This window comes from Eurytemora carolleeae, unplaced genomic scaffold (genome assembly GCF_000591075.1).
Source record: "Eurytemora carolleeae unplaced genomic scaffold, Eaff_2.0 scaffold1223, whole genome shotgun sequence".
Lineage (NCBI taxonomy): Eukaryota > Metazoa > Arthropoda > Copepoda > Calanoida > Temoridae > Eurytemora > Eurytemora carolleeae.
In genome coordinates this window covers 62,379-90,038 of record NW_019397119.1, presented here as the reverse complement: position 1 = coordinate 90,038, position 27,660 = coordinate 62,379, and the positions used below count along the sequence as shown (strand labels likewise).

At 30.9% G+C, this 27,660-nt stretch overlaps 2 protein-coding genes and 1 long non-coding RNA gene across 3 annotated transcripts in view; all 3 read right to left on the bottom strand.

Moving 5' to 3' along the window:
* LOC111712068 (caveolin-2) overlaps positions 1-9,183 on the bottom strand; it is a 13,388-nt gene extending 4,205 nt beyond the window's left edge. Inside the window, exons 1-4 of the mRNA XM_023486578.1 lie at positions 9,090-9,183; positions 8,239-8,331; positions 6,480-6,544; positions 5,845-5,928 (exon numbers count right to left, since the gene is read on the bottom strand). Of these exons, the coding sequence (XP_023342346.1) occupies positions 5,845-5,928; positions 6,480-6,544; positions 8,239-8,260 (171 nt within the window). The 5' untranslated portion in view covers positions 8,261-8,331; positions 9,090-9,183. The remainder of the gene's footprint in view (positions 1-5,844; positions 5,929-6,479; positions 6,545-8,238; positions 8,332-9,089) is intronic.
* A 9,420-nt stretch (positions 9,184-18,603) lies between these two features.
* LOC111712071 (uncharacterized) lies at positions 18,604-22,925 on the bottom strand. Its single transcript, XM_023486581.1, has 3 exons — positions 22,914-22,925; positions 19,108-21,600; positions 18,604-19,035 (listed from the first exon to the last, which is right to left on the bottom strand). Exons 1-3 carry the CDS (start codon positions 22,923-22,925, stop codon positions 18,862-18,864), a joined length of 2,679 nt encoding a protein of 892 aa, XP_023342349.1. The 3' UTR covers positions 18,604-18,861.
* A 436-nt stretch (positions 22,926-23,361) lies between these two features.
* On the bottom strand, positions 23,362-24,571 carry LOC111712074 (uncharacterized). Its single transcript, XR_002767379.1, has 3 exons — positions 24,469-24,571; positions 24,347-24,398; positions 23,362-23,428 (listed from the first exon to the last, which is right to left on the bottom strand). It is a non-coding gene; the product is annotated as an uncharacterized LOC111712074 (long non-coding RNA).
* Positions 24,572-27,660: the final 3,089 nt, after the last annotated feature.

The following is a 27,660-nucleotide window of genomic DNA, read 5'->3' as shown; positions in this document are numbered from 1 at the left end:
CATATTTGCCCCCCCCCCCTAGATTTTTTTTTCTGTTTGCATCCATGATTATAATGTATCTAGGTTCATACCCTTGCAAATTGCCACCAGCTGCATTAATTCAACGTGATGGAAAAATAGAAAAAGCTATTTTAAACAAATAATTTATTCATTATTTGATTAATAAGCATTCTGTAAATGCACTTATAAAACATTTAAAGCGTAGTTAGTACATGTTAATGCACTAACCTTCCAAATATACAAATCCATTAAAACAAAATAAATAAATTCTTTTTGTGACTGAAACACAACTCACAAGACACTTTTTTTTTAAATTCTTTTGAGTATGCAAAAGTGTTCAAAATATGCATTTTATTCCAGATCAAGCGCCTCTGACCCTTTAGTTAAAAGTAAATTCAACCTAAAGTCTGACCGCGTCAACCTTGTTGCACCAGCTAGTCCTTTTGAGTGTCTGCTTTATTTACCCGATGGCCGGGCGATACAGTACAAACTGGGACCGGAGAGGTTGACCCGGCTCTGAAATTCAAATGTACTTTGGCTGCCCGTGAGATAAAATATAAAACAAGTTTGTTTTAATCAAGTGCATATCAGAAATTAATTTACTAAATTTTAAGTTTCTATTAGGTATTAACTTCTGTCTTTAAATATAAGAAACGTTTTTATAAACAGGGTTACCCACCAAGGATGATACTTTGAAGACTACCTAAAGTTATTTAATTTAGTTGATATGACTATTAAATTTTGTTGTCTATCTTTAATAAGACAAGACATTCATAAATATGTTGCGTATAGCCGGCCAAACGGCTGAACCGATTGGGCTGATAAAAAAACAAGAATTCTGATATTTTCTGGTTCCCACTGTACAATGTACATTAATGGTTAAAATACTATTTGTAAATAATGTTTCCTTATGTATGTTTAATCTTGAGGTTTGTTTACTCTTGGTCTGGACCTTTGTTTGTTTACCATGTTTATTGTTTGTTGTTATTTACTTTCTCGTCAGAAATAAATATAACCAGAGCAGAAAACTTTCGAATTAGATACCCTTAATCCATATGTCTTAATCTAAATACCAGTCTAAATGTCTAAATAATCTAAATGCCAGTTTCCGACCAATATAAGTGTTTACTGATTAAATGGCGCGCAAAATAAAATATTTCCCGGGTTCTCTAATTGGCTGTTCTGGATTAGCTCCTATCCCAGCTCAAAGAGAAAATCAACCATTAATCTCGATTTAATCCCCATTTCTAAAGTTTTCAGCTCAGACTTTAGTATTAGATAACCTTAATCCCAATCACTTAATCTGAATAAGCAATGTGGAGACTTGGAATTTCCTTCTTAATCCGCTCTTTTCTCTCCTTTCCTGCAGTTTCCAACCAATGAGTGTTCACCCATTAAATGTGGACAACATTTCCCAACTTCGGATTGGCTGTTCGATTTATGCAAACGAAACTCTGATAGAATTTAGACACTTTCTCGGATGTTTTAAATAAGGTGAAGTATTGATCTCAATATCCGCATGCTAAAGTTTTCAGATCAGATTTGAACAATAGGGAGGAAAGTTGAACTAGATACTTAGACAAATTTGAACCACTTCTTTTTTTATCTTCTATCTATCTATCTATCTATCTATCTATTTATATATATATATAGATGTGTATATATATATATATATATATATATTTATATATATATATATTTATTTATCTTTCTATCCATCTAAATAGGGAGGAGGGTTAAACTAGCTATGTAGTCAATATTTGAACCACTTTTCTTTAATATCTTATATCTGTCTATCTAACTATCTATCTATTTAACTATGTTTAATTTACCAGGGAGTAAAATTACCACCAGCTGAAGCGACCGAAGTTGCCCGTGGTATTAAAAATATTATTTTTTTTCCATCTTTTTGCCTACGATACCCCAGGGATACCCATGGGTTCCCTTAAAAAATTATGCAAATTTGGTCCATCCTTGCGACCAACTGTAGCTAACAGATATATAATTATATATATCAGCAAAGAGCTTTATTATTTAGGTATAGATTGAAATATAAAATTAATATCGATTATTGCAAGCAATACTAGCAATAAACAATATGTTTATGATTAAAATATAAAGTTTGCATTGCAAATATTTACGTTTTATCATGCAAATATAAATTTTTTGTATGTTATACATTACATACTGTAACAGAGTTCAAAGTACGTATTTTTAACAAAGAATGTTAGATCATGGTTGGAATCAATTATCTCTGTATATGGGAACTCTTTTGGGTGTTCACATAAACTAAAACTCCTTTTTTGTAAAAATCACAAACGAATGTAACGTTTCTTTAAGAATTGATATTTGTGCTTTTATGAATAGTTAAAATGTATTTATATGTTTGTATTTTTTATGGAATATATGGGAGCGTTATGACTGTGGAGTTAGTTGCTGTAGGGGGATTTAGGGAGCTTCTCAACTGCTGGTATTGATGAATCTCTAGAACCAAGAGCAGTCCGGAGCAGAACTGTAGAAGGCTGCTTCTGTAGGAGAGCTGCTAAACAGCTGGTATAGATGAATCCTAGAACCCTGAGCTTCTCTGGTGCAGAACTGTTGAAGGCGGCTGCTTCTGTAGGGAGCTGCTAGAAGCTCATTATAAAATAGAATCCGGGATTTGGATAACTGATTTCAGAGTATCAATAAAATCCCCTTTTTGATGGTACAGAGTTGGTTTGGAACTCCGGAGCTGCTTAAGGGTTGGCTACAACTGATTATATCCTCTTTTCAAGATTTCAAAGTTAGTTTTTAAGGCGTAGTGTTAACCTTGAGCCTATACGTAAAAATACGCACGGTGTTTACAGGATTTTCACAAACAAGTTTTTATCAATACACACTTCAAACCCCGCCAGGTATCATTTAATTAGACTTAAGGTCTGATAATACATATTTACTTCTTAAGCATTTTCAATCTAAACAAGTTAATTAAATATAAAACTGTGTAATTATATAAAGAAGACGCTGAACCAATGGTATTTTCAATCTAAACAAGTTAATTAAATATAAAGCTGTGTAATTATATAAAGAACACGCTGAACCAATGGTATTTTCAATCTAAACAAGTTAATTTCAGATAAAACTGTGTAATTATATAAAGAAGACGCTGAACTAATGGTATTTTCAATCTAAACAAGTTAATTTCAGATAAAACTGTGTAATTATATATTAAAATTATATAAAGAAGACGCTGAACCAATGGTATTTTTAACTTATGTTGGATTAGATTAAATAGTTTTATCCTGGTATCTTGAAAATCACCCAATTAAGTAAAATTGGTCTGTCTGCAAAGCAAAATTTCTGTGTTTCATGATGGTTCATTGCACTTTATAATGCTTAAAAGTCGTCTTCCTTTCACAGTTTTAGGGGTCTGTAAGATTTAATGGATTTTAATGGTAACTAGCTAACTTTCCCGACGTTGCCCGAGGATTTAAAAAAGAATATTTTGATTTTAAAAATCTTTTTTTTAGCCAATGTTAACCCAACGGTACCCAAGAATGTAATGCAAGGAAAGTTAATTACAGTTGCGTATACTCTGCGTACATATTGAAACCAGTTCTCTCCGGGCGGAATTTGTAAACAAGAATAGATGCCTCAGTGTTCGTTAAGTATCCGAGGAGGTTGAGGTTAAAAGCATTGAATTTTGATAATTTTGATAATTCACATAATAGTTTCTTATGACCAGAATATTTCATTGATTATTTATGTGAAAGATGGATCCCATGTCAGGCTTCGATATCCGTCTTGTGTTTACATTACCGCCCAGTGACAGTACACTGCAGTGCAAAACATGCGTACACTTCTGAAATAACTTTCCTTGCATTAAATCCTTGACGGTACCCACAGGTTCCCTCAAAAGAAATATGGCCAGCAATATCTAACATATAAATATATATGTATATAAAAGCGAAAAACTTTATTATATAGATATTGTTCAGGTTATAAACACAAATATAAATATACCTTAGTCTGTCATTTTTTAATCTTTCCAAAACGCTGACAATATTAGGGTNATTCATTGATTTTATGTCCAAAAAACGTTCTCTAGGACAGTAATCTAAGGTACTATAATCGATTAATTTCGACTGTTCCACAATGCAAAAAGGTATTTTTGAAACCTTTAACTGTTTATCGAGTAGAAAGATCTCTCTGTTTACACATGTCGAAACCTGAATTTCTCTAAAACGCGGCCTGTACTCTGTGTACAGACTATACAGAGTAACCTCAATGCAAAAGAAATTCACTTGAAATTCACGTACAGCAACTTTATACTCTAAAAACGTTCTCCAAACATTTTAATGATATTTACCACGAATAGATAGTCTATATTTGTAATGTTTGTATAGCTTGATTTAGCTGGTTGAAATTTAGCCAGGTATTTGTAATGTTTGGAAAGCCTGATTTATCTGGTTGAAATTAAGTCAGGTATTTGTAATGTTTGTATAGCCTGATTTATCTGGCTGCAATCAAGCCAAGTATTTGTAATGCTTGTATAGCCTGATTTATCTGGCTGAAATAAAGCCAGGTATTTATAAGGTTTGTATAGCCTGATTTAGCTGTTTGAAATTAAGCCAGGTATTTGTAATGTTTGTATAGCCTAATTTATACAGGGTGTCCCACGAAACATGACAATAGGAAGACGACTTGAAAGTCGTCTTTGGTATTTGTGACATTTAGTCTTCTATCTACTTTAACATGTATGATTCTTGAAACATTTATCACATAATTCTCCTAGCCCTGGCATTTCCAAAAAGTGGTCTGCGTTTTTTTTGCTTTCAATATTACCTGAGATATAAAGAGTTTGGTTCAGATTTCAATTTTGTTAAATAAAAGCAAAATTGTCGAAATCTGAACGAAATTCTTCATATCTCGGGCAATATTGAAAGCACAAAAAAGGCAGACCACATTTTGGAAATGGCAGGACAAGGGAAATTTTGTGATTATTATCTCTAGAAATTTACTTCTAAAATTAGGTTGACAAATAAACGCAGCATATTATATCAAAAATCAAGACGACATTCAAGTCGTCCTGCATACTGTCATGTTTCGTGGGACACCCTGTAGCTGGTTGAAATTTAGCCAGGTATTTAAAATTAACCCGAATCGACAATGATACATTTATCAATCATAACTAAGTCAAATAACTAAATCTGTAACTACGCTTCTTATTGATATTTAATCCACTTTACAATGGTTAATTCCACTTTAAAATGGTTAATTCCACTTAAAACTGGTTATTTCCACTTAAAACTGGATAATTCCACTTTACAACAATTAATTCTACTTTAAACTGGTTAATGCCACCTTAAACTGGTTAATACCACTTTAAACAGGGTAATTCTACTTCAAACTGGATGATTCCACTTTACAACAATTAATTCTACTTTAAACTGGTTAATGCCACCTTAAACTGGTTAATACCACTTTAAACAGGGTAATTCTACTTCAAACTGGATGATTCCACTTTAAACTGGGTAATTTCACATCAAACTGGGTAATTCCACTTTAAACTGGTTAATTTCACTTTAAACTGGTTAATTTCACTTTAAACTGGTTAATCCCACTTTAAACTAATTAATTCCACTTTAAACTTAGTAATTCCACTTTAAACTGGGTAATTCCACTTCAAACTGGTTAATTCCACTTTAAACTGGGTAATTCCACTTTAAACTGGGTAATTCCGCTTCAAACTGGCTAATTCCATTTTAAACTGAGTAATTCCACTTTAAACTGTGTAATTCCACTTTAAACTGGGAATTCCACTTTAAACTGATTGTAGCATAAAGTAAAAAATTAATCTCTCACCGTGAAGCATGATTTCGAACATTTCCATGTACAATCTAAGGATTTCAAGCCCTCGGGTTCACCATATACATCATCCCACATAATCTAAAACATATTTAGTATCATTATTATCAATGTATTCAGCTTTATTACTCAGCATCAAATAGATTATCAAGCACAATAGGTAGCAACAGAGAAATTAACCAATTATACACGACGTCACAAGTGTCGAATATAAAAAGGAAAGCGAAGTGTTCTCCCATTAGTTGACATGTTTTTCAAGATTAAATAAAAAAGTGTATTAACAGAAAATAAAGAACACAAAATTGCACATATTTTACTGTAAGAGAAGCACTTTTTTCTAAAATTATCACTACTTTAATAATTTTGTCTGGCACATAAAACTGTTGACACTTGTGACGTAAGAATACAGCTGTACTGAGAGTGTACACATTCTACGTTGCCATCATGAATTAGCTTTCTAATCCTTTCATTTTATGGTTGAAATCTAAGGTTGCAGACCATTAATACTTCAAAGATGTGTTTTTACAAACATTCTTTTTCGCGTCCGTTCGCTTTTAATTTTTTAATGTCTTCCAATTTTATTTTTCCCTGTCCTCCCTTGAACAATTGTCGCGAAGAGTCCCTTTACTAACCTGAAGATGAGTATTAAGATGATTAGGATCTCTATCCCACCCAGGACCAAACTTTTCAACATCATCTACAAAATGAAAATGTTATCAGGGATTATACTTTTATTTTTTACAATAGTATATATATATGTAGTTTGTATATTTATCCCACAAAATTAGAAATTTTATAAGTTACAAAGAAAAATGGCATCTTGTAAAACAACGGCTAATAGCTACAACTGTACAACCAATTGTACTATCGTATTGTACAATCCAATGTATATAAACAATATTTATAAAATCCACAAAATTTACATGAAACCCGTTTTTTTGCAGTAGTAATTCTGACTATTTGGCTCAAAAAGTGTGTAAATTGTGAGTATAACAAGATTGTGTTCTTAAATCCAGTAATTTGAATATTAAGGTGAAAATAGAGATGGGCACGTTCGGCTTTTTTCATTTAGTTCATTCATCGTTCGTTTATGATTCATTTTTTCAATCGATTAAAAAATGTGTATTTCGTTCGTTTAGTTAAATATATTGTTCAGTAAAAACGATCGTCTTTTTAAGTTCTTTCTAACAATTTATATCATTCGTTTTTGTTTTTTGTTTGCTTTTAAAAAACGGTCGTTTTTTATTACTCTGAACGATCCAAGTTGTTTGTCTATCGTCCGTTTTTTAACCACACCATCATTCACAAAAAAATCGTTCGTTCTCAAAAATTGTATTCGTCCAAAACTCGATGCCCATCTCTCGGTGAACAATCTCCTGAAAAGTACACTTTTCCTGCTCTTTACTTTATTATTGGCAAACTTGTTTTTATCAAATGTTAAATCAATTCAAAAAAAAATTCACGGCACTTCTGTCTTGTATTAATATCTAAAGAACCAAACTTTTAGGCCGCTTCGCCCCCATCTTTTATCTTAATTATGGACATGTTCGCTTTGTATACATTGTTAAACAAGTACAAACAAAAATTCATTGATTTTATAAAAAAGAAAATTCGTGGATTTAAAAAAAAAGAAAATTAGCGGATTTAAAAAAAATTTAATGGAAACAGGATTTGTTTGAGGCAAAAATGTTTGATTTTAAACAGACAGACAAACAAACAATTTTAAAGTTGTTTTATTTTGCTGAAAATAATAAAAAACAACATTTATTTTATTACACGCAAAATGGTTTCCAAACTGTTTCTCCCTTTTATTGAATTTTATTTTTTTGTCTTATTGAAAATAAATTTGAAAAATATTTCTTTATTTTGTTCTTCGACTACTTTAAATATCTTTATTATCAAAAAGATAATGAAAAAAATGTTTAAATGATATCTTACTTTTCCATATCTAAATTCTGAATCTTTAAAAACTAAAGAGAACAGCATGATATAAAAAAATAATAAACGTAAATATGTTGCAGACCTGTACAATGGATTTAATATTGAACAAAATTATATAATTCAAACTTTATTTACAATTTCAAGTAACACTCTCCATTTAAAGACGGGCATGCCTAATTCACAACGGGTTCTTTAAACCTTCATATTATTAATAATGTGGAAGAAATCGTCGTTTCTTGTTTATTATTGATTTGACAAAGTTTTAAAGAGAACTATTTTGAATCAGACACACCAGCCTATTGATAAATGGTCTTTTGCTATTATCTGACCAAGATCAGACCAAGATCAGACCAAGATCTGACCAAGATCAGACCAAGATCAGACTTAGATCAGACCAAGATCAGACCAAGATCTGACCAAGATCAGACCAAGATCTGACCAAGATCCGACCTGATTCTCCTTTTTCCCACATATTGTTGTAAATTGCTGAGTCCGGTGGTGGCGGGGGCAGGTTGTGGGAGCTAATTTTGCCGCTAAATAATTCTAAAAATATAAATATTTCGTTGTAAAATTTTGACGTCACTGGGGACCACCGCGGCGGGATTTCATTTTCCTTCCTAGGGGTTTAAAATTCCTGATGGTTTATGAACCACATGGATATACATCTGTATCCCTTCAGAGGAATGTAATTCACCCTGCGTCAAGTTTTAATTTGTAAATAGCTTTTTTCAAATCCCTCAAGTAAAAATGAAATCCCTCCGGTGGTCTCTAGTGGAGTCAAAATCTTACTACGCAGTTCTTTGAGAAAAATATTTTTCAACATTTTTGAATTCAGTTTTGCGAAATTAGATAAAACTCCTAGAAATAAATCTGTTTGATCGATTGATTGTTAATGCACGATTTGATAAATGGTGTAGATTAAAAAAGTTTTCCAGCGTTACTTCTCTAATTTCATGTAAATTTACAAATATTAAGCTGAACATTTTAAAAATCATCAACTTACACATAAGGAAAAAGTTTGCACTACAAAGCAGTCCTGCATAAGAAATGACTTCTAATTCATTTTAAATCCGATTTTTAACATAAACTAGTTTCATTATGAATAATTTTTGGTATATATAAATCCACAAGCTTTAATTGCCAATATTGAGAGTTTTAGAATTCAAATGTAGGTGGATATCTTTTTTCATGTTTGCCTGTAATATGTTGTAATATCTAGCTAATTAGGGTGTTGATGTTGTAAATATTGAAATGTTGTAAAAATTTTTAAATATTGTAAATATTTTTTTTAATAATCAAACCTAAATAAAAGCTGTGAACAACTATTTCTACACTACTGTTCGTAGAGGTTTAAACCAGAATGAACTCTATAATACAAATATTGGAATTTCCTTTCTTACGTTACTATACCCCGTAACCATACACAAATTTAACAAAGAACTTAACCCAGGGCCGGGGAAAAATCAATTATTCTATTTCATATTATGCGTAGAGTATATTTAGGGATAGGCATGTTCTAACTTTTCTAACTTTAAGGTAAGAACGGAATGTTTGTTTCGATAACAGTATTTTTCTAAGTTGGTTAACGATCTCAATTCTATTAATGGCGTTGGTGGAAGATATTCCGCCGTTAGCAGTTTGTCAAAACTCCAAAATTTCCATGAAAAAATAGTTACCGGTTTAATAAATTGGATTCACGGCACTAAAAGGCAAAAAAAAACCTTGTAAAGTTTCATCATATAAATAAGGAGGGGGGACTGAAGATGACATTCAAAAAAATAAAAATACATGAAAAATATATTTTTTCAAGTTTCATGCAATTTTAGCAGAAAAAACGAAAGTTTTCAAATCCATTAGTTCTGTTTTCGTTTTCAACCGTTAACATTTTTTCAAATACGGCTAATCGGTTTTGTTAACACTTTAAAAATTAACTGTTGTTGCCTTTTATAAATAGACTCTTCCGTTCGTTTTCAAAAACCTCCGTTACATTAACGGAACTTTGCCCAGCCCAGCACTGTCCTCTTATCTTAGGTCCCAGTCTCGAGAAATTGATATTAAACTGTGTCAAAATTATACCAAAAATCACATATAGATATATATTTGTGATATGGTATATGAATCAAAATTTTAAATTATTGAGTGTGAATAAATATTCAATAAAATTCTTCTATAAAATATTTCTATAAAATTCTAGAATTTTACAAAGATTGCATCACAAAATCACAGAAAATTTGCAAAATTGTAATAAGAAAATTCGCAATTTTCAGTTCTAGACTAATTTTTAAGGAAAGGTTCTTTAAATATCCTGTTGTTCCTTTCTTCTTGGTTTATTCTAAAGTTATAAATATACGCTGTTAGTTGGAAACTGAGGAGCCATTGTAAAACAACTTTTTCTAAAAAACTAGACCAGAACTGAAAATTGAGAATTTTCTCATTACATATTTGCAAATTTTTCCCGATTAGGCAATTTTTGTCTAATATAGATTGGGGGTGGAGGGGAGTTCCACCCCCCACGCCCTATGATTTTGCCCCTAGAGTTGAGATAGGGGCGTGTGAAATATGTCCCCAAATAGATTATCAATTACAATAGATGGTAACGTAGAATTTTTATAGTTTGAGTACAGCTGTATTCTTATGTCACAATTAACAAGTGTCAACAGTTTATGCAAATACTTTGCTAATTAAAGAAAGCGCAAATTCGACGTATTTTCTCGAGTAGACAAAGATAGTAACTAATATCGTCTTTTCCATAAATCCAGTATATATTTACCCTGTTGACGTTTCATGTACTACTTTTCACCAATGTATTTCTTTAGTCCGCCTTTTGAAAATCCTCCCATAATTCATGCCTCAAACCTTTTGTGTTCAACTTTAAAAGACTTCTAAGTAAAAAGTCGTCCTTTATTTCTCATTTTAAACGAAACTTTATGTGATATTTTTTTTTTTTTATTGGTGGATATTTTATGAAAACAAAATCCCCATAAATTAATTGAAGAGTAAGATTAAAACATTAATTTATCCTATCTGAACCTTTTACATGTCAGCCTGTATAAACGAATAGTGGAGAAAACTAAAATGTGTTCTTTAATATTTAGCATTTCAGGCTTATACCCTGTAATGGTTGTTTTCTTCTGATTTGTTAATTCAACATTGATAAATGTATCATAAAATGATGATATTTCAGCTGAAAAGCTCAAAACATTTTGGATTGCCTAAATATCTCCAGAAAACCACAGAGTCAAACGCTTTTCTCAAGTCTAAACTTAACACCAACAAAACTTTTCTCACAAGGAGATTTCTAAAAATCTGCTTGTTGGTTGCGGAAATTCTCTATTTTCAGAATCTGTAAGAACCGGAGGTTTAGAAAACCTAGTTCATACAGTGTGAACCAGAAAACGATGAAATAGGAAGACGACATTATAACAAAAAGTGTGTTTAATGTTGTTACAAAGCAAAAGTTTTACTAGACGATTATTAAATCATTACTTTAGTGAAATGGGTTTGTTTAAACGGCACAATACAGGTTTAAAATTCTGAATTGATTGAGGGAGTTGACTTTCAAACAGAAAGAAAGTTTTCATGCAAAGCTGGATTATTAGCTTGTAAAAATCAAAGAGGTCATATAAGAATTCTGTGTACTTAAAGGATTAAAAAGACTTTCATGTGTAGATAAATCTAAGCCTGAAAAGGAGTTCAAAGTGAAAAATTCAAGTAAATGTTCACAAATTATACGCAGTACATCACACTAATACAGTATGATCCCTGGACATATCCGTTACAAGTTCTTCTTTTTTTATACTGAAATGAACTCGAGAATTTGAAATAAAGCTAATGCTAAAATGAATTCTGGAAAGCATGAAAGGTTGTCAGAATATTGATTTAGAGAAAATTAAATAATTTTCAAGACGTTTTTCTCTAAAAAGATGATCCAGGGCCCAAAAGGTTAAATAACACAAATGTGTGAAGTACACCTGCAGTACGGAAACAATACAACAAAATTGTGGTTTTACACTTTTTTCGGCTTAATTTCACTCTAAACTTATTTTTTCTCTGTCCCTTCTTTCTACTCCTGTGAACATCAATTCCATTCCAGGTTGGCTAATTGACAGATTTGATTTTTAGAATTTCAATAGAAATTCAAGCTCAGGCCAGCTTTCAGTTCTCACAGATAGATTTGATTAGGGTAGAGGGGAAAATGAAATCTTTATCTTTTTTCTTGAGATTTAACACATCTTTTACAGTTTTACAGAAAACTGTCTTCTGTTTTCATTTTAGATATTATACATATAATTACAATAATAATAGACTTTCTGGACCGTTTCATGTATGGTTTTGTATTTTTTGTAACTATCTCAGAATGTGTATGTATAAATATATATATATATGTATATTATGTAAAAGCAGGAAAGTAGATACACTTGGTTCTATCAGTAACCAATCCTTTATAAACAACTAGACATGTTTGTTTTGTAAACAAATATTTAAACAATTAACAGAAGGAGTAAAAAATAAGCAGGGTGTCCCACATCATAATATGAATCATAATAATTTTCAATTGATTTGTAATTTTCGGGACTAAACAGAACATTTTAAAATATTTTTAATCATTTTTAAATTTAGGAGGATTTTTATTTTTGAACTGTTGCATTTTCTAGAATATTTTTTGTTAAGTTTCATTTCTTAGTATTTATTTATCTATATCTATTTATGTATCTTTATCTATTTATCTATAAATCTATTTATGTATCTATGCCTATTTGTAATTTTGCAATTTGTACTTTGTAAATTGTTAATCGTAAACTGTAAATTGTAAATTGTAAATTGTAATTTGTAATTTGAAATTTGAAATTTGTAAATTGTAAATTATAATTTGTAATTTGTAATTTGTAAATTATAATTTGTAATTTGTAATTTGTAAATTATAATTTGTAATTTGTAAATTGTAAATTGTAATTTATAAATTGTAAATTGTAATTTTTAATTTGTAAATTGTACATTGTATTTCATAAATTGTAAAATGTAGTTTGTACGTAATCAGATCTTTTAAAGCTGTCAAGTTTCCAATCCCAAATACGAATATATATATTTCTATCTAAAGCTAGGGTTTCTGTTTGATATATTTGGGATTTCTTGTACATATAATAAATCTTGGAATCAGACCAATCTTTAAATCTCCTATTCAAGATTTAGGATTTGTATTTTAGACTTATTTGGTTGTGAGAAGGGGGGGGGAGTGAGTATAAATACCCCTAAATTGTCAAAACTTTTCCCATGCTAAAACTATGTAGAGTTAAGTGCGCGCGTTTATAATAATTTGTTTGGTGTGCGTAATTATGATAAAACTAAGGTTCACGTTTCTGACGTGACTTACAGATCCACATTGAAATGAACAATGTTGCACGTCAAACTAAAGTAAAATGCAAGTAAGATTGATAACTTATATGTTTTTAGCATAACTTCTCTTATTGAAGAGATATTGAAAAGAACAAAAATGTTTTGAATTTATAATATGTAACCAACCGAATAAATTAATTTTTCTTACACTTGTGCGTAAAATCAGAGCTAGAGGAGCAATGGAGTCACAAAGCTGTGACAGTAATGTCAATTGAAATTGACATTCTCCTTTGGTTAGTTCGCAGTGGTTGCACAAAATATATATTTCTTCAATTTTTTTAACATAAGTATCTTCATACTTTGTTTCCACTGTTAAGTTTGATTAAAATAGTGTATGATTTTTTTTGAATTTTTGTCACCGTTATTTCATGCGACCCTAAGATGAGGGGTATGTCATGTGACCCTAAGATGAGGGGTATGTCATGAGACCCTAAGATGAGGGGTATTTCATGTGACCCTAAGATGAGGGGTATGTCATGTGACCCTAAGATGGGGTTATGTCAGATTTACAACAGTACCATTGAGGAAAGTTTGCACTTTGATTTAAAGGTTGCAAGCTCTCAAGCAAAAATAGATGAAAATTTTGCCAATTACTTCTTAAAAAACCAAAGCTTAAAAACAAGTGCTTTATAGTGTTAAAATTTAAAGGGCTAAAGAAAAGCCTAAGTGAATGTGAGTGGTAAGATCAAAGCTTAAGGCGTTGCGACACTTCAAAGTCGACCCTGTCTTAAGAATGAATGAAACTTTTTAAGGGTTATATGTTTTGTTAAAAAAAATTTAACTTACAGAGCTTCGATACAAAGGGATAAAATATGTGTCACTTAATCTCATACAATATTCTAATTAACCAGCTGGGTTAGATAAAAAGATTTTTACCAAATTTTGACCAACATTACGACCCATGATTTCCGCAACAGAAGAACGTTAAGTAACTTTATGTCCTTTGTAACAATTAAGTAAAAAAACGACCCACTCTTCGAAGTTTTCATAAAAATCGCGCATTTTCATCTTAAATGACAATAAAATTGTGTACAATTACTTTTCCGGAAAATTAAAGATTTTACTTAACCATGGGTTTCCTCGACCAATTTTGCCAACAAAAAATCTTTAGCTTCACTTTGAATGTTTTGTAGGCAAAGTTCTTGAGAACCCATGGTAAAGTAAAATTCCTTTAACTTCCCTACAAAGTAGAACTGAAAATAATTATAATCTTAAAAAGAATCCCCCAGATTACGGGTTTTCTTTTGGGAAATACCAGGTAAAGTTATCAAAGAAACTGCTATAACCTAAAGAAACTGCTATAACCTAAAGAAACTGAACACTAGACGTAAATTCAAATTATCCAAACAAATGTTGAAAAAAAAACTAACAACTCGCATTGTATCGGGTTTTAGGAATGCATTTGTACCATAGAGTTGCTGACTATCAAAAGAAATAAAATTATATATTTGGCCACAAACAATAAACAATGTAAGATGGACAATTATTAATTACAACAATTTATTACAGTTTATGGCAGGTGACAACACTTTCGAGCGAAATGTCACTGCCAGTGACATAAATGTTATCCGAAGGGTCTCGCCTTTGTAGATTTCAGGGTTACCCGCAAAGGGGGAGACTGTAAAGACGACTTAAAAATCTTCAAATATGACGGTTCAAAGTTTGAGTTAAGTCTTCTGGATGGGCCGTTTTTAAAGGACGGTACAGTTATTGTACTGTGATATGCGATTTTTTCAATATAATGAAGACGACTTTCGATATTAATTTTGATTTATATTAAGCATGGATTCACAAAAAAATGGAAAAAAGAAGCTATCAATTAAAAAACCTTCTTTTTTATTACTTGTAAACTTGTCAGTCGAAAAAAGCTTGTTAACAATTAAAGCTAAAATTAAAAATCCTAAAAATAAAAAAAACTCTGGACCCCTAGAAATACAAAAATCTCTGGACCCCTGGACATCAAATCTAATTGAATAACCCGACATTTCCTAAATTTGAAAAAAGTGTTATAAGATCATAGAAAATACATTTGAAAGCACAGAAGCAACGCCTGGACAAAAAAAGGTGTGCTCAGAAGAAACGATGTTGAGTTGTGACGTCATTTGTGGTGCGGACGAAAAAAGGGTGTGGTGCACTGGTGTGCCTTTCCTAGTTTAGCACGAGCTTGAAAATTAATATCAATTTACAGGCAAAAAATTAATTGTTTTAAAAGAAAATATAAAACAACTCTCTACCCATCAGTTAAAGATTTACAATTGTACCCTTTGAACTGTTGTTTCAGGAATTTTTCCTACTTGCCCCTGTTGCAAAAAAAGATGCAGAAAACCGCAAAAAAATAATGCAGAAACTTTCAAAAATATGATGAATTTCAGAAATGAAACAATGCATTGAAAACTCTTAAAAATTTCAGCCTATTTGGAATGTCCAACATGGCAGGCCACATTTTGAATAGCCCCTGTAATCAGATGAATGTGGTAATACTTTTATTTAAGTAAGCTATTCAATTCAGGGGACATTAGTTCCAAAACTAACACTTGGCCCATTTCTATCACTGAGTGTTATAAATGGGCACAAATTAAAAGACTGGGTTTTTGGGATCCCGGCCCATATTCAGAGCAAAAGTCGATAATAAAAACTGTAACCAACATTTTATTAAGCATGACGAGGACAACAATTCCCAATTTAAAATTATTGTCTGAAATTAATATTATAATAGGAGTTCTTTTATCTTAAAACCCTTGACCGTTTTCAAGACAATGTCAGGTTTTCCATTTTGGAACATATCCTGAATTTGAATCATTGTCGCGTTTACGAGACAAAACCTACTTACCAGTTTTTGAGGGTCATACTCCAAAAACACGACACTCATATAAAGCTACATATAAAGAAAACGCTACCTCATAAAATGCTACACTCATAAAACGATAGCCGATAAAACGCTACTCAATCAAAATATCAAAATATTAAGTGTTAACTTTTAATTATAGCTAATGAATTGTAAATTGCACTAACAACTGTAATGTAAGATTTCTTTTTGTATTTTAAATTTCTAGATTTTATGGATATACATTTGTAGGGGATTAACAATTTAAAAATTTGTATGGATAAATGTGTAAATTAAGATATTTTTATGCTTAATTTAAAAATGCAGTTGGTTAATTCAACAAAAATGTGAAAAATAACTTATAAACATGCAAATATAAAAATTATAGGAGTAGCGTTTTTTTCTTTACTAGCATTTTATTTGGTAGGGTTTTATGAGTGTAGGTGTAGCGTTTTATGAGGTAGCGTTTTGTCTATGAGCATTTTTGAGATGTATTGGTTTTAAACTTAGACCGTTAATTAATTAATTCTAAAGTCTTACGTTTCTCATTTTATTTATTATATTATTTATATTAAATAAGAATATATAAAGTTGATTTGATTTCCCACATTTTTAACAACCATTTTCCCGCTTTACAAATTAAATCTTTTGATTTACCAATGCTATAATGATTTTTAAATTATAAAATAACTGTAACTTTTTATTTTGTATTTTGTTTCTATTTTAACTCAGTAAAAAACATATTTTTTATAAAAATGCGTAATTGCTTGAGAATTGACATTGATTAGTGTGCAGTGTGCAGTGTGCAGTGTGCAGTGTGCAGTGTGCAGTGTGCAGTGTGCAGTGTGCAGTGTGGAGTGTGCAGTGTGCAGTGTGCAGTGTGAATGTTTGAACTTTTTTATTAAATTTTGATGGAATTTATCACACCTAATATTTCCCGTTGAAGGGTGATTAAGTGATTTTATCGCCCTACAACAGGGTGAAAAGGAGCTTTTTCACCCTGCTATTAAAATTTCCAATTTCATACCTAATTTTTCTCATTGTAGGGTGATAAAGTTACTTAATCACCCTACAAGTAACTTTATCGACCTGCTTTTAAATAATTTGAGTAAAACTGAATAAAACTATATTATATGTTATTGAAATGGGTATCATGCCCGCGAAAAAGTTTTTGCTTTGATTTGTAATCTTTCTAGTTTGTTTTCAATCAAAATAAAAGTATTTTAACACCTAACTACATTCGGTGTGAAAATACTTTCAATTTTATGTTAAATAAACTAGAAAAAATAAAAATCCCGGCAAAAACTTGTTCACACTTAATAATACCCACTACAATTACATAAATAGATATAAAATCTACTTGTTAACAGCTAGATAACTCAAAGGAACTGATTGTTAACAGCTAGATAAATCACATGAAACTAACAGCCTTTGTTTTTAACTAATAACCGACCTTTTGGTTTGGTTTGGGTATGCCTTAATGTTAACGACTGCTCAGTTAATTTTTAATAAATGGTTGTTGGGGTTTAAATTGCAACAAATATATTAGTTGAAATTCAGCAACAAAATATTAAAAATAAATCTTTTATGTATTTCATATATGTTACTCAATTAATAACCCCTAAAAATTAACAAATTAACCTGGTTCCGTTGCCCTAAAAAATCAAGCAATTCCTTTATTAAAAAAAAACTTTATCTCACAAATAAAGTTTAAAAGGGTTTTTTTCTATTATTATTTAAACTTCTTTTATTAGACATTTTTATTAGATTCATATAAAAAATTTAAACCAAATAATGATAATTGTTAAAACAAGAAATATTAGTGCTCAAACCACAGCTACAAAGAAAATAAAAAATATATTTTATTCTAAGTCTTGCAGAAAATATTAATAATATTGGAAAGAAAAGACGATCATAAACAAATTAAACTAAAGTGAAATAGTGAGTCAACTTTTAGTAACTTTGAAAAATCCAACGAATAAGACCATGGCCATGGCGCTAGGAATGTTCAGAATTTTTTCAAAACATTTGTTAAAAGAGCGGACCATTAAGTATCTGATCTTTCTAAGTTAAGTCCATTCAGTTAATTTTGTTTTTTTTCTGTTTGTTTCTGATCAAGTATTTACTTTTTACCATCATAAAATACAAATGATATTACTTAAATAATATTTTTATATTCCAAACTTTTATAAATTTCTACAAGTTATATAAATATTTTGCAATGATTTTACAAACAACACATCTACAAAATTCATAAAGTTGTAATGATAAAGCTAATAATTCATGATTGATTATGAGTATTCCTTTAAAAAGATTATAAATAATTTCATGGGTCATTAAAGACCGTGCTGGTAAAAGAATTAGGTATTTAATACAATTCAAAATATATTGTAGTGATATTGCATGCATTGCATGCCACGAGCGCATTGTGCAAGCAGAGAGTGAGCCATTTCATTTCATTTTCTTGTTTGACACTAGAAAATTTTGATAAGCTGACTTTTACTCCTTGTCACAATAAAATCAAAAAGTTTTATCTCAATTAAATCAAAATCAAGACCAACACAGATAATTTTTGAATTGAATGTTTTAAAGATTGGTGGTAATAATATTTTAGTTTTGTTTGTCAAAAAACTTCAGACTTTAATTTAAAAAAGCTGCATCTTTGTTGTATAGCATTTTTCAATAATCAAAAGAAAGATGTTCTCATTTCAAAGCAACTTTTTATGTTTTTTAAATGAAAACATAAAAATTTTAGCAACCTTGGCCAAGTCATAAAAGAAGATTAATTGCTATTAGATCATTGGTTTTAGAACTTATAAGCTTCCATGAAAGTGTAGAATAAACATGTTTCTCTTCTATCCGAGAATGCATCCTCTCAGAACTTTAGCATCTGCAGGCATAACTGTGCAATCTCCATTATGGTGAGGATGGACAAGGTTTAGACCAATATCTTCATGGCGCTCATTTATTGGATTCCACATATACAAGTTTCTTGTTGAAAATGAGTATCTGTTACTGTGTCCCCCCATCTAATGAATAAAAGAATAAATGTAAATATTTTCTAATCATATTCTAGAAAGTACATTCAAATATAAATATACCTCAAAACTTTCATATGGTGTAAGTGATATGATAGTAGAGTAAGATGAGGTGTATTGGGGAGTTGTAAAAGTCATCCATCCCCCACTTCCATTTGCTTCATAAACAGAGAGATCAAAATACTGTTGTCTAGATTGATTGTCACCAACTAGAACAATAATCTTATTTCCAGTTCCTCTTCGTCTGATTATAACGCAGGCCATGTTATTCCCTGACCAGTATAGAGAAGGCATTGATGACCATTTGTTAGAAGAAATTGTATAAAAATAAGCATTAGAGCGTGAATTTCCTGCCATGGAATATATCCTGTCATATCCTGGGTCAGACACAGCACAATGTCTGTGTACTGGTACAGGATAAGAAGCAACAGTAACCCATCCCTTAGATTCTGTCCATCTGTCTACTTGAGTAAGGTCTCCACCATTATGACCTGCAATTGCATATGCAGCATCACCATAGGTAGTGAACTCATAATAACCCCGTGTTATAGGCATGCTTGCCATTGTACTCCATGCAGGAGAATTTTCATTAGTATCCAGAAAATAGCAACTGCTCAAATATGGACCTCCATAGTTAAGACCACCACAAATCATTAACCTGTAATCCACAGCTGTAACACCAGTTGCAAATCTACCAGGAGAGAAAGGTGGAATCTTGTTGTGACAAGTTGCAGGAAGATGAGGATCTCCTTTCCTTAACCTATCCCTGAGGAGAACACTCCAGGTGTCTGGGTAATCTGAACCAGATGTTGTGTGACCTCCCCAGCATACAGCAGCATATTCTCTTAGTGAAACACAGTCTTGCAGAGCTTTGAAGTTGTTGGATTTCTTAACAGTTGTCCAATAACCAGCATTCATTTCATTTTGAAGGTATAAGTATTTATCTTCAAAATTGTTTGTCTCTTGGTTGAATTCAAATATATTCTTTAAACTGTTTCCATATCTTGTAGTTGATGAACCCATCAAGAATGCACTATACTGGGTTAAAGTTATCATTCGCATAAAATTTTGACGTCCATTACCATACAAATTGCTTGCTTGCTTCCATCCACTATTGTTTGAGAGATCATAATATATCACTGCTTCTGTTCTTCCTCCTTTAACAACAAGCAACCATTTCTCCCCAGTGGTCTTGATAATGATTCCACAACTGGGATCAATCACAGCTTGATTACCAATAAGATTGCTATGAAATACCCAAACATTCTTAGAGACTGTATAATAGTATACTTGCATTTTATCACCAACGTTACATTGATGTCCACCAATCATCCATATTCTATCCTCTTCAACATCAGCAACTGAACAATGACGATGATTTGGATATGGTAGGTTTGCTCTAGATGTCCATATATTTGTTTGATGATTAAACTCATGCAATGTGTTTATGCATCCTGAACCCCCATTCCAGTAATCATGTCCCCCAAGGATGTAAATTGAAGTTTGATAAGTTAGCATTTCAAAATGTCTCCTCTTTCTAGGTAAGTTTGGTGCATTGGTCCAGACTCCATTATCAGCATTTAAATCAAATTTTTTACAGTCAATTAGTGGATCTTTAGCATTATAGTAGTGTCCTCCACAAATATAAAGCCAACCATCTAGCTCAGCCATTCCTGGACTATATCTTCCTTGAATATCCCCAATTTTGTGGTTAACACAGGTATATCGCTGATTAGTAAAAACAGTTATTTGGTTTGGATAAACAGATCCACTTGTTGTATGACCTCCAAACCCAATGGCAATCATTTCATCTGAATTATCTGTACAGAAAAAACTCCCAATTGTGTTTACACACTTTTGTTGAATAGAATTCTTTCTCATATTTCTCCAGTACCCTACTAGACCTTCTCCATTGTTTTTAACTCCTACTTTGCTTATGACCAGTGGTTTCGGTTCTTTATACTTTGCAACACACAAAGTATTTTTGCTGTTGTCTAAAACTTTGATTATTGTGTCTCCTGATTTTTTATCATAAAACAAATCCATGAAAAAAAGGTTAAATTTGCTATTGGATAGGGATGCAATTGAGGTAGAGCTGAACAAGATCACACAGTTAATAGTCTCACATCTGCTAATCTCTGTGGCCAAGGCCCGTAAAGTTATCATGTAAGAAATGGATAAATTTGCATTTGCAACATAAAATAGAGCTTTATTTTCAATAGCAACCTCAAATCTGAAAGTATGGTGCTGCTCATCTCCAATATCTGACAAGCTGACGTAAAAGTATTTTATCCCGTTATTTCCAATTGTTTCAGCATTATATCCTGGGTAGTTGTTACAGTTATGCCAATTAGGATTAATACATTCATCAATATCAGTACACCCTGCTACAGGGTCTCCAGTAAAACCAACCTTGCAAGTACATACAAATGTTCCTGGGAAATTCCAGCAGTTAGAGTTTGCACCACAGTTATTAGTTCCAACTCTACACTCATCTATGTCAATACATCCACTGTGCTCAGCAAAATCTTCATAACCNTATGTCTCAAATGAATCCTAAAAGATTTCTCCACAATACTACATTCTCAGTTCAACTACCATACATTGTCGGTCACTCCCTTTAATGGTTCCAGTGAATGAAAACAGGTGCACATGAGTCATGAATAGATTTTTCAGTGAATGAAAACAGGTGCACTTGCGATATGAATGTAGTTTCCAGTGAATAAAAACAGGTGCACACAAGTTATGAATAGAGTTTCCAGTGAATGAAAACAGGTGCACATGAGTTATGAATAGATTTTTCAGTGAATGAAAACAGGTGCACTTGAGATAAGAATGGGGTTTCCAGTGAATAAAAACTGGAACACATGAGATATGAATGGAGTTTCCATTGAATGAAAACAGGTTCACATAAGATATGAATGGAGTTTCCAGTGAATAAAAACAGGTGCACATGAGATGTGAATGGAGTTTCCAGTGAATAAAAACAGGTGCACATTAGATTTGAATAGAGTTTCTAATGAATGAAAACAGGTTCACATGAGATATGAATAGAGTTTCCAGTGAATGAAAACAGGTACACATGAGTTATGAATAGAGTTTCCAGTGAATGAAAACTGGTACACATGAGTTATGAATAGAGGTTCCAGTGAATGAAGACAGGTGCACATGAGATATGAATAGAGGTTGCAGTAAATGAAAACAGGTGCACATGAGTTTTGAATAGAGGTTGCAGTTGATAAACCAAAAATGAGAAAATTTTGCACAAAACCAACAATGCAAAATCTTGAGAAAATTTTTTCAAGAAACAAAATTTAAAAAATGAGAGATTTCCTCAGATCTCTGAAGACTCATTTTTTTTACTCTAATCAAACAGTTCTTAAGGTAAAATATTTAGCGAGCTTCTGCGTTTTATGAACGCATATTTAAGAATCTCTTCAAAAAATACTTTATTAAAAATGTTCATAAAATTAGGTTAATTATGCTCTCAAAGGTGCACATGGGCTAGGAATACCTAAGCAAGTTCAGAATATGTTTGGTTAAGATTTGACTCAACGGAGTCTTATTAGTAAAAAGAATGGTTGTATCAAATAATATTAAATGAAAAGGAGTTGAGTTTTTGCAACAAACTCTGATTTTCTAATGTCTAATGTCGTAGACCTTAGATATTTCAAACTATGATTTCTATTAGTTCAAATAATATAAGTTTGAAAAATCAAAGGTTTATGGCATTGGGGTCCAAAGATATAGGGATTAGAAAATTTAAGTTTGTGGCAAAAACTTAATTCCATTTAAGCTTTTAGTTGTAATGTCCAAAAATGCAAATTAGTTGAAAACTTAATTATTCTGAATAAACTGTAATGTTTTACCGGACTTTTCATACATTAAATGTGCTTTGATCATGATACAAGTTTTTGGTGTGAATGTTCAAAAAAGTGTTAATCAATATGAAATTGAGGCTCTCTCATCAACTACTATCTATTTAGATAAATATACCTGAACGCATTACAAAAAGATCCATGAATATGTTCCAAGTGACTGCACTGAATCCCACATTTTTTTATGGATTGAACTTTACTACTTTTAGTTAGGTGAGCGTAGAAGGATGATTCTGATATATTCTTGGTACTGATGACAAAAAATAGTTAAGACATTAAAAAAAAGTTTTAGCTTTGGTTGACTTTGTCACATACAGTCACTTTAATTTAATTTAAAATCTATGTATGGCATTTTTTGTGAACTTCTTCTTAAATTGATAAAGATTGCATAAAATAAAGAAATAAAATGCTGTGTTTAAATTCATAAGTAATTATCATCCCTGATGAAAAGAGTCTGTGATAATGCTGTTGTTAAGATGCAGATCATAACTCCCAGGGTCAAAATTCTGGATCAAACAAACTTTTGGATTGAAAATTTTGTTCAAACGCTTATAGTTTGAAAGTTATTTTAACTCTTTTTTGCATAGTTTGATTTTTAAATAAATTTTTAAATAAAGTGTTCATGAAAACTAGTAAAAAAAGAAAACCATTTTTTTCTGAACAATTCTGTATAACAAAAAATAAATTAAAACTAAGTATTTAAATGTGAATTAATTTATCAAATATGCTCTGAGAACAACAAAAATAGCCCAATTTATAATTTTATATTTCTGAAAAATTATTATTAACTGTGAAAAGTTGGCATTCACATAAATTTTCACTTCTTATTTATTACATTTGATTTCTTTTATTATTACATTTTATTTTCCCTTTTTAAGTTACTGTTTGTTAAGAATCTGAATATTATTAACGGCAGAGATTTCAAAATCGTTTACGGTGCCAGCCATTAACGGCTCGTTAGAACCATTACAATTATTTTATGTCAAAATAACTGAAACATTTTAAAAAAGCATAAAAAAAACATCTAAATGCATAAAATTCAACAGTTCAACAATTAAGTGAGAGAGATAAAATATTAAAACACCAAAATACACAATAAATGATCTTTTATTTTCTTAATGTATCATGCAATTTTAAGCAGAAAAATTTAATTTTAAACAAATCCATTTTGGTTTTTTTCAACAGTTCAAGTTCTTCAAAACGACTATTTATGTTATTGGTTTTTAGCTGTTAGTTAATTGACCTTTCATTAATTTTCAAAACCTTCTGTTTTGTTAAGGGAACTTTGCCCAGCCCTAAAAATAGCCCTTTTTCATGAAAATTAATTTTTCAAATGTCTAGAAATATAATTGCCGCCATGTGCTGAACAAACATATTTTTGACGAGCACAAGTAAAATGTATTAAATTTATTTATGAAATTCACCTTTTAGCAAAGATGCCCTCCATCCTTTCTCAGAATTGAGTTCTAGTTTCAACTTGATAATACATTGTACATTACAAGAAAATTAATTTATAAGTCATATGTACATTGTACAATGTACATACCTAAAGAATAGATCTATACAGCATACATCATTCTAAAACTGTTCTGAATTTCATTGTTCATGTATTTTGATGTTAAACATGTAAAATAAACCTTCTGTTTGGGTCTCCGTTCCCCAACTGCGTAGCATACTTTAGTGTCCAGCTTTGTAAATATTTAATGAAGAGTTGATGGACTTTTAATTGTTAATCAGACAATAAATGTGCTGGAAATCATCAATGGAAGTTTCTTTCTTTGTACAGTATATCATATTTATATTTACAGTGTAGATGTACACGTACAGTTTATGCCGGCTTATGAACATTCTCATCAAGTAAAACTTTTAATTTTCCGAAAATGTAATTGTACACAATTTTATTGTCGTTTGAGATTTAATGCACGTTTTTTATGAAAACATCGCAGAGCGGGTCGTTATTTTACTAAATTGATACAAAGGACATAAAGTTACTTGGGGAAATCATGGGTCGTAATGATATCTATTAGATTAAGAGACAAATATTTCATCAAATAAAGTCATACTTTGTATTGAAGCTATGTAAGTTTAATTTTTTAACCAAACAGATAACCCTTAAAAGTTTCTTTCATTCACAAGACAGGGTCGACTTTTAAAGTGTCGCAACGCCTTAAGCTTTGATCTTACCGCTCTAACTCATTTAGACTTATCTGTAGCCTTTTACATCCATCTTAGCGTTGTAAACACTTGTTGTTAAGTTAGGTTTTTAACAAGTAATTGGCAAAATTATCAAAGATTTTTGTTTATGAATGTGAGACCTTTAAATCAAACTGAGATAAAAGATGACAATCATGTAAAATAGTAGATTTGAGGCAAATCGGTCAAGAGGTTCATGAATTATGATCGGACATAAAAACAAGCAAACAGACAAACAGAGATTTTTACTTTTTAGATATTGATGAAAAGCTTAGCTTAACTCTGAATAATCTACTTTAACCTTTTACCCAATTAAATTGTTTTGCTTAAATTTCGTATTTTCTATGCTGTTCGTAGGAAAAACAATGGAAACCCTGTAGCGTTCTCAAGTAGAAAGTGGAACTTCTTACAAATGTTTAAGAGTTTTAGGTTTATGTTGATGTTTTGATGATATGAAAAATTTGGTAAAAATATAATTTAATAGACTGGCTTGAATATCAATCATATGCTATTCTGAATATATTAGTCATTTAAAGTCTAACAATATTTTTTAATTGAACAAGGGATGTTTTGTAACTGAGTTAGAAATAGCAAATGATTTTTTTTCAATTAATGTCTAATGCTTTATAAGACCAAATTATGGATGTTCAGTTACTGAGTTAAAAATAACTAAATATTTTTTTTATGGCATAAACTTGCTATGAGAAAAGTTTATTGAAGGTATAATGAAATATTAAGAAAATATTACCTCAAGTCATTCTTTCTTCAAATGTAAAAATCTAATTTTAAAGATGTGCAACAATTAGGGTTGTTAATAGAAATGGCCGGTTTCGTTTTTTTTAACTCGTTTTGAAATTTGTTCCAAACAATTGGCTAAAAACCAAAACGGAAGAAAATAATAGAATATAAAAACTTTTGATTTTAGAATTAGCAAGCAGTTAACGTTTTTTGTGTTCAAATAATTTGACAAATAAACATGCAAAAATACAAGACGACTTTCTCTCTGAGACAAACTGGTTCCTAATTCCAACTCTTCAATAAATCACGGGGATTCTTGGGTAAGTAGGGAAAACGTACCGAACCGTCAAATGTTTAAAATAAGTTAAAATATTTTGAAAAATAAGTTATAAAAATAAGTTATTTTTTTAAAAATGTAAGATATCTACATTTGACTATTAGATACTACAATTAATTAAATTTTTGAACATTTAAAAAAATTCATGACTATGACAAAAAGCGTCAAATAGTGTAAATACAAAAATATATCATACCTTTGCGCTGGAATTCTGAATGACAAATCGGCCTTTTCTCCGGCCACAGTTGTCCTTGAAAAGTAAGACTAATACAAGTGAATAGTTAATAGGCTAATTATTCTACCCTCAAATTACCCAAAAAAGTGAACGGTCCCTCCCCCCAAATGATGAGACTTCTGAGAGGACTGTAGAAAATGTATACTGTCTATTTCCTGCAGCTGTTAAATTGTTTCTTTCTTTGCTTTTAATTTAAGAAAAATTTCTGAAGGAATATATCCCATTTTAAATCTCAAAATGAAAAACGTTTGATTTTCGTATTGAAACAAAAACCTTTTGAGCTTTTAAATTTGAAGCGGAAATAAATTATATTCAGATCCTTTTTTTGAATCGGAAAAGGATTTTTTTGATTTTCATTTTTAAACGAAAATGATTTTTTCAGTTTTTCGTGTTAAAAAGTAAAACTTTTTTTTAGTTTTTCGTTTTGAAATGGAAAACTAATTTTTGTTTTAAATTTGAAAATGGTTTTAGGTTTTTTCAAAACTTTCGTTTTCAATGGTTTTCTGCTTTGAAAATTACTAAAAGATCGTTTTTACAATAAATCGTTTCTTTTAGAAAGCAACATGGACGGCGCTATGTCTTTTGTCGTTCAATCTTTGTTCTGCAAAACATTTGTCCAACGCATTTATTCTACAGAGCGGGGGAAACATCATTTATCCTACAGATCATTTATCCTACAGAGCGGGGGAAACATCATTTATCCTACAGATCATTTATCCTGAAGATCATTTATCCTACAGATCATTTATCCTACAGATCATTTATCCTACAGAGCGGGGGAAACATCATTTATCCTACAGATCATTCATCCTACAGATCATTTATTCTAGCTACAGAGCGGGAGAAACATCATTTATCCTACAGATCATTTATCCTACAGATCATTCATCCTACAGAGCGGGGGAAACATCATTTATCCTACAGATCATTTATTCTACAGAGCGGGGGAAACATCATTTATCCTACAGATCATTTATCCTACAGATCATTTATCCTACAGATCATTTATTCTACAGATCATTTATCCTAAAGATCATTTATCCCACAGATCATTTATTCTACAGAGCGGGGGAAACATCATTTATCCTACAGATCATTTATCCTACAGATCATTTATTCTACAGAGCGGTGGAAACATCATTTATCCTACAGATCATTTATCCTACAGATCATTTATCCTACAGATCATTTATTCTACAGATCATTTATCCTAAAGATCATTTATTCTACAGAGC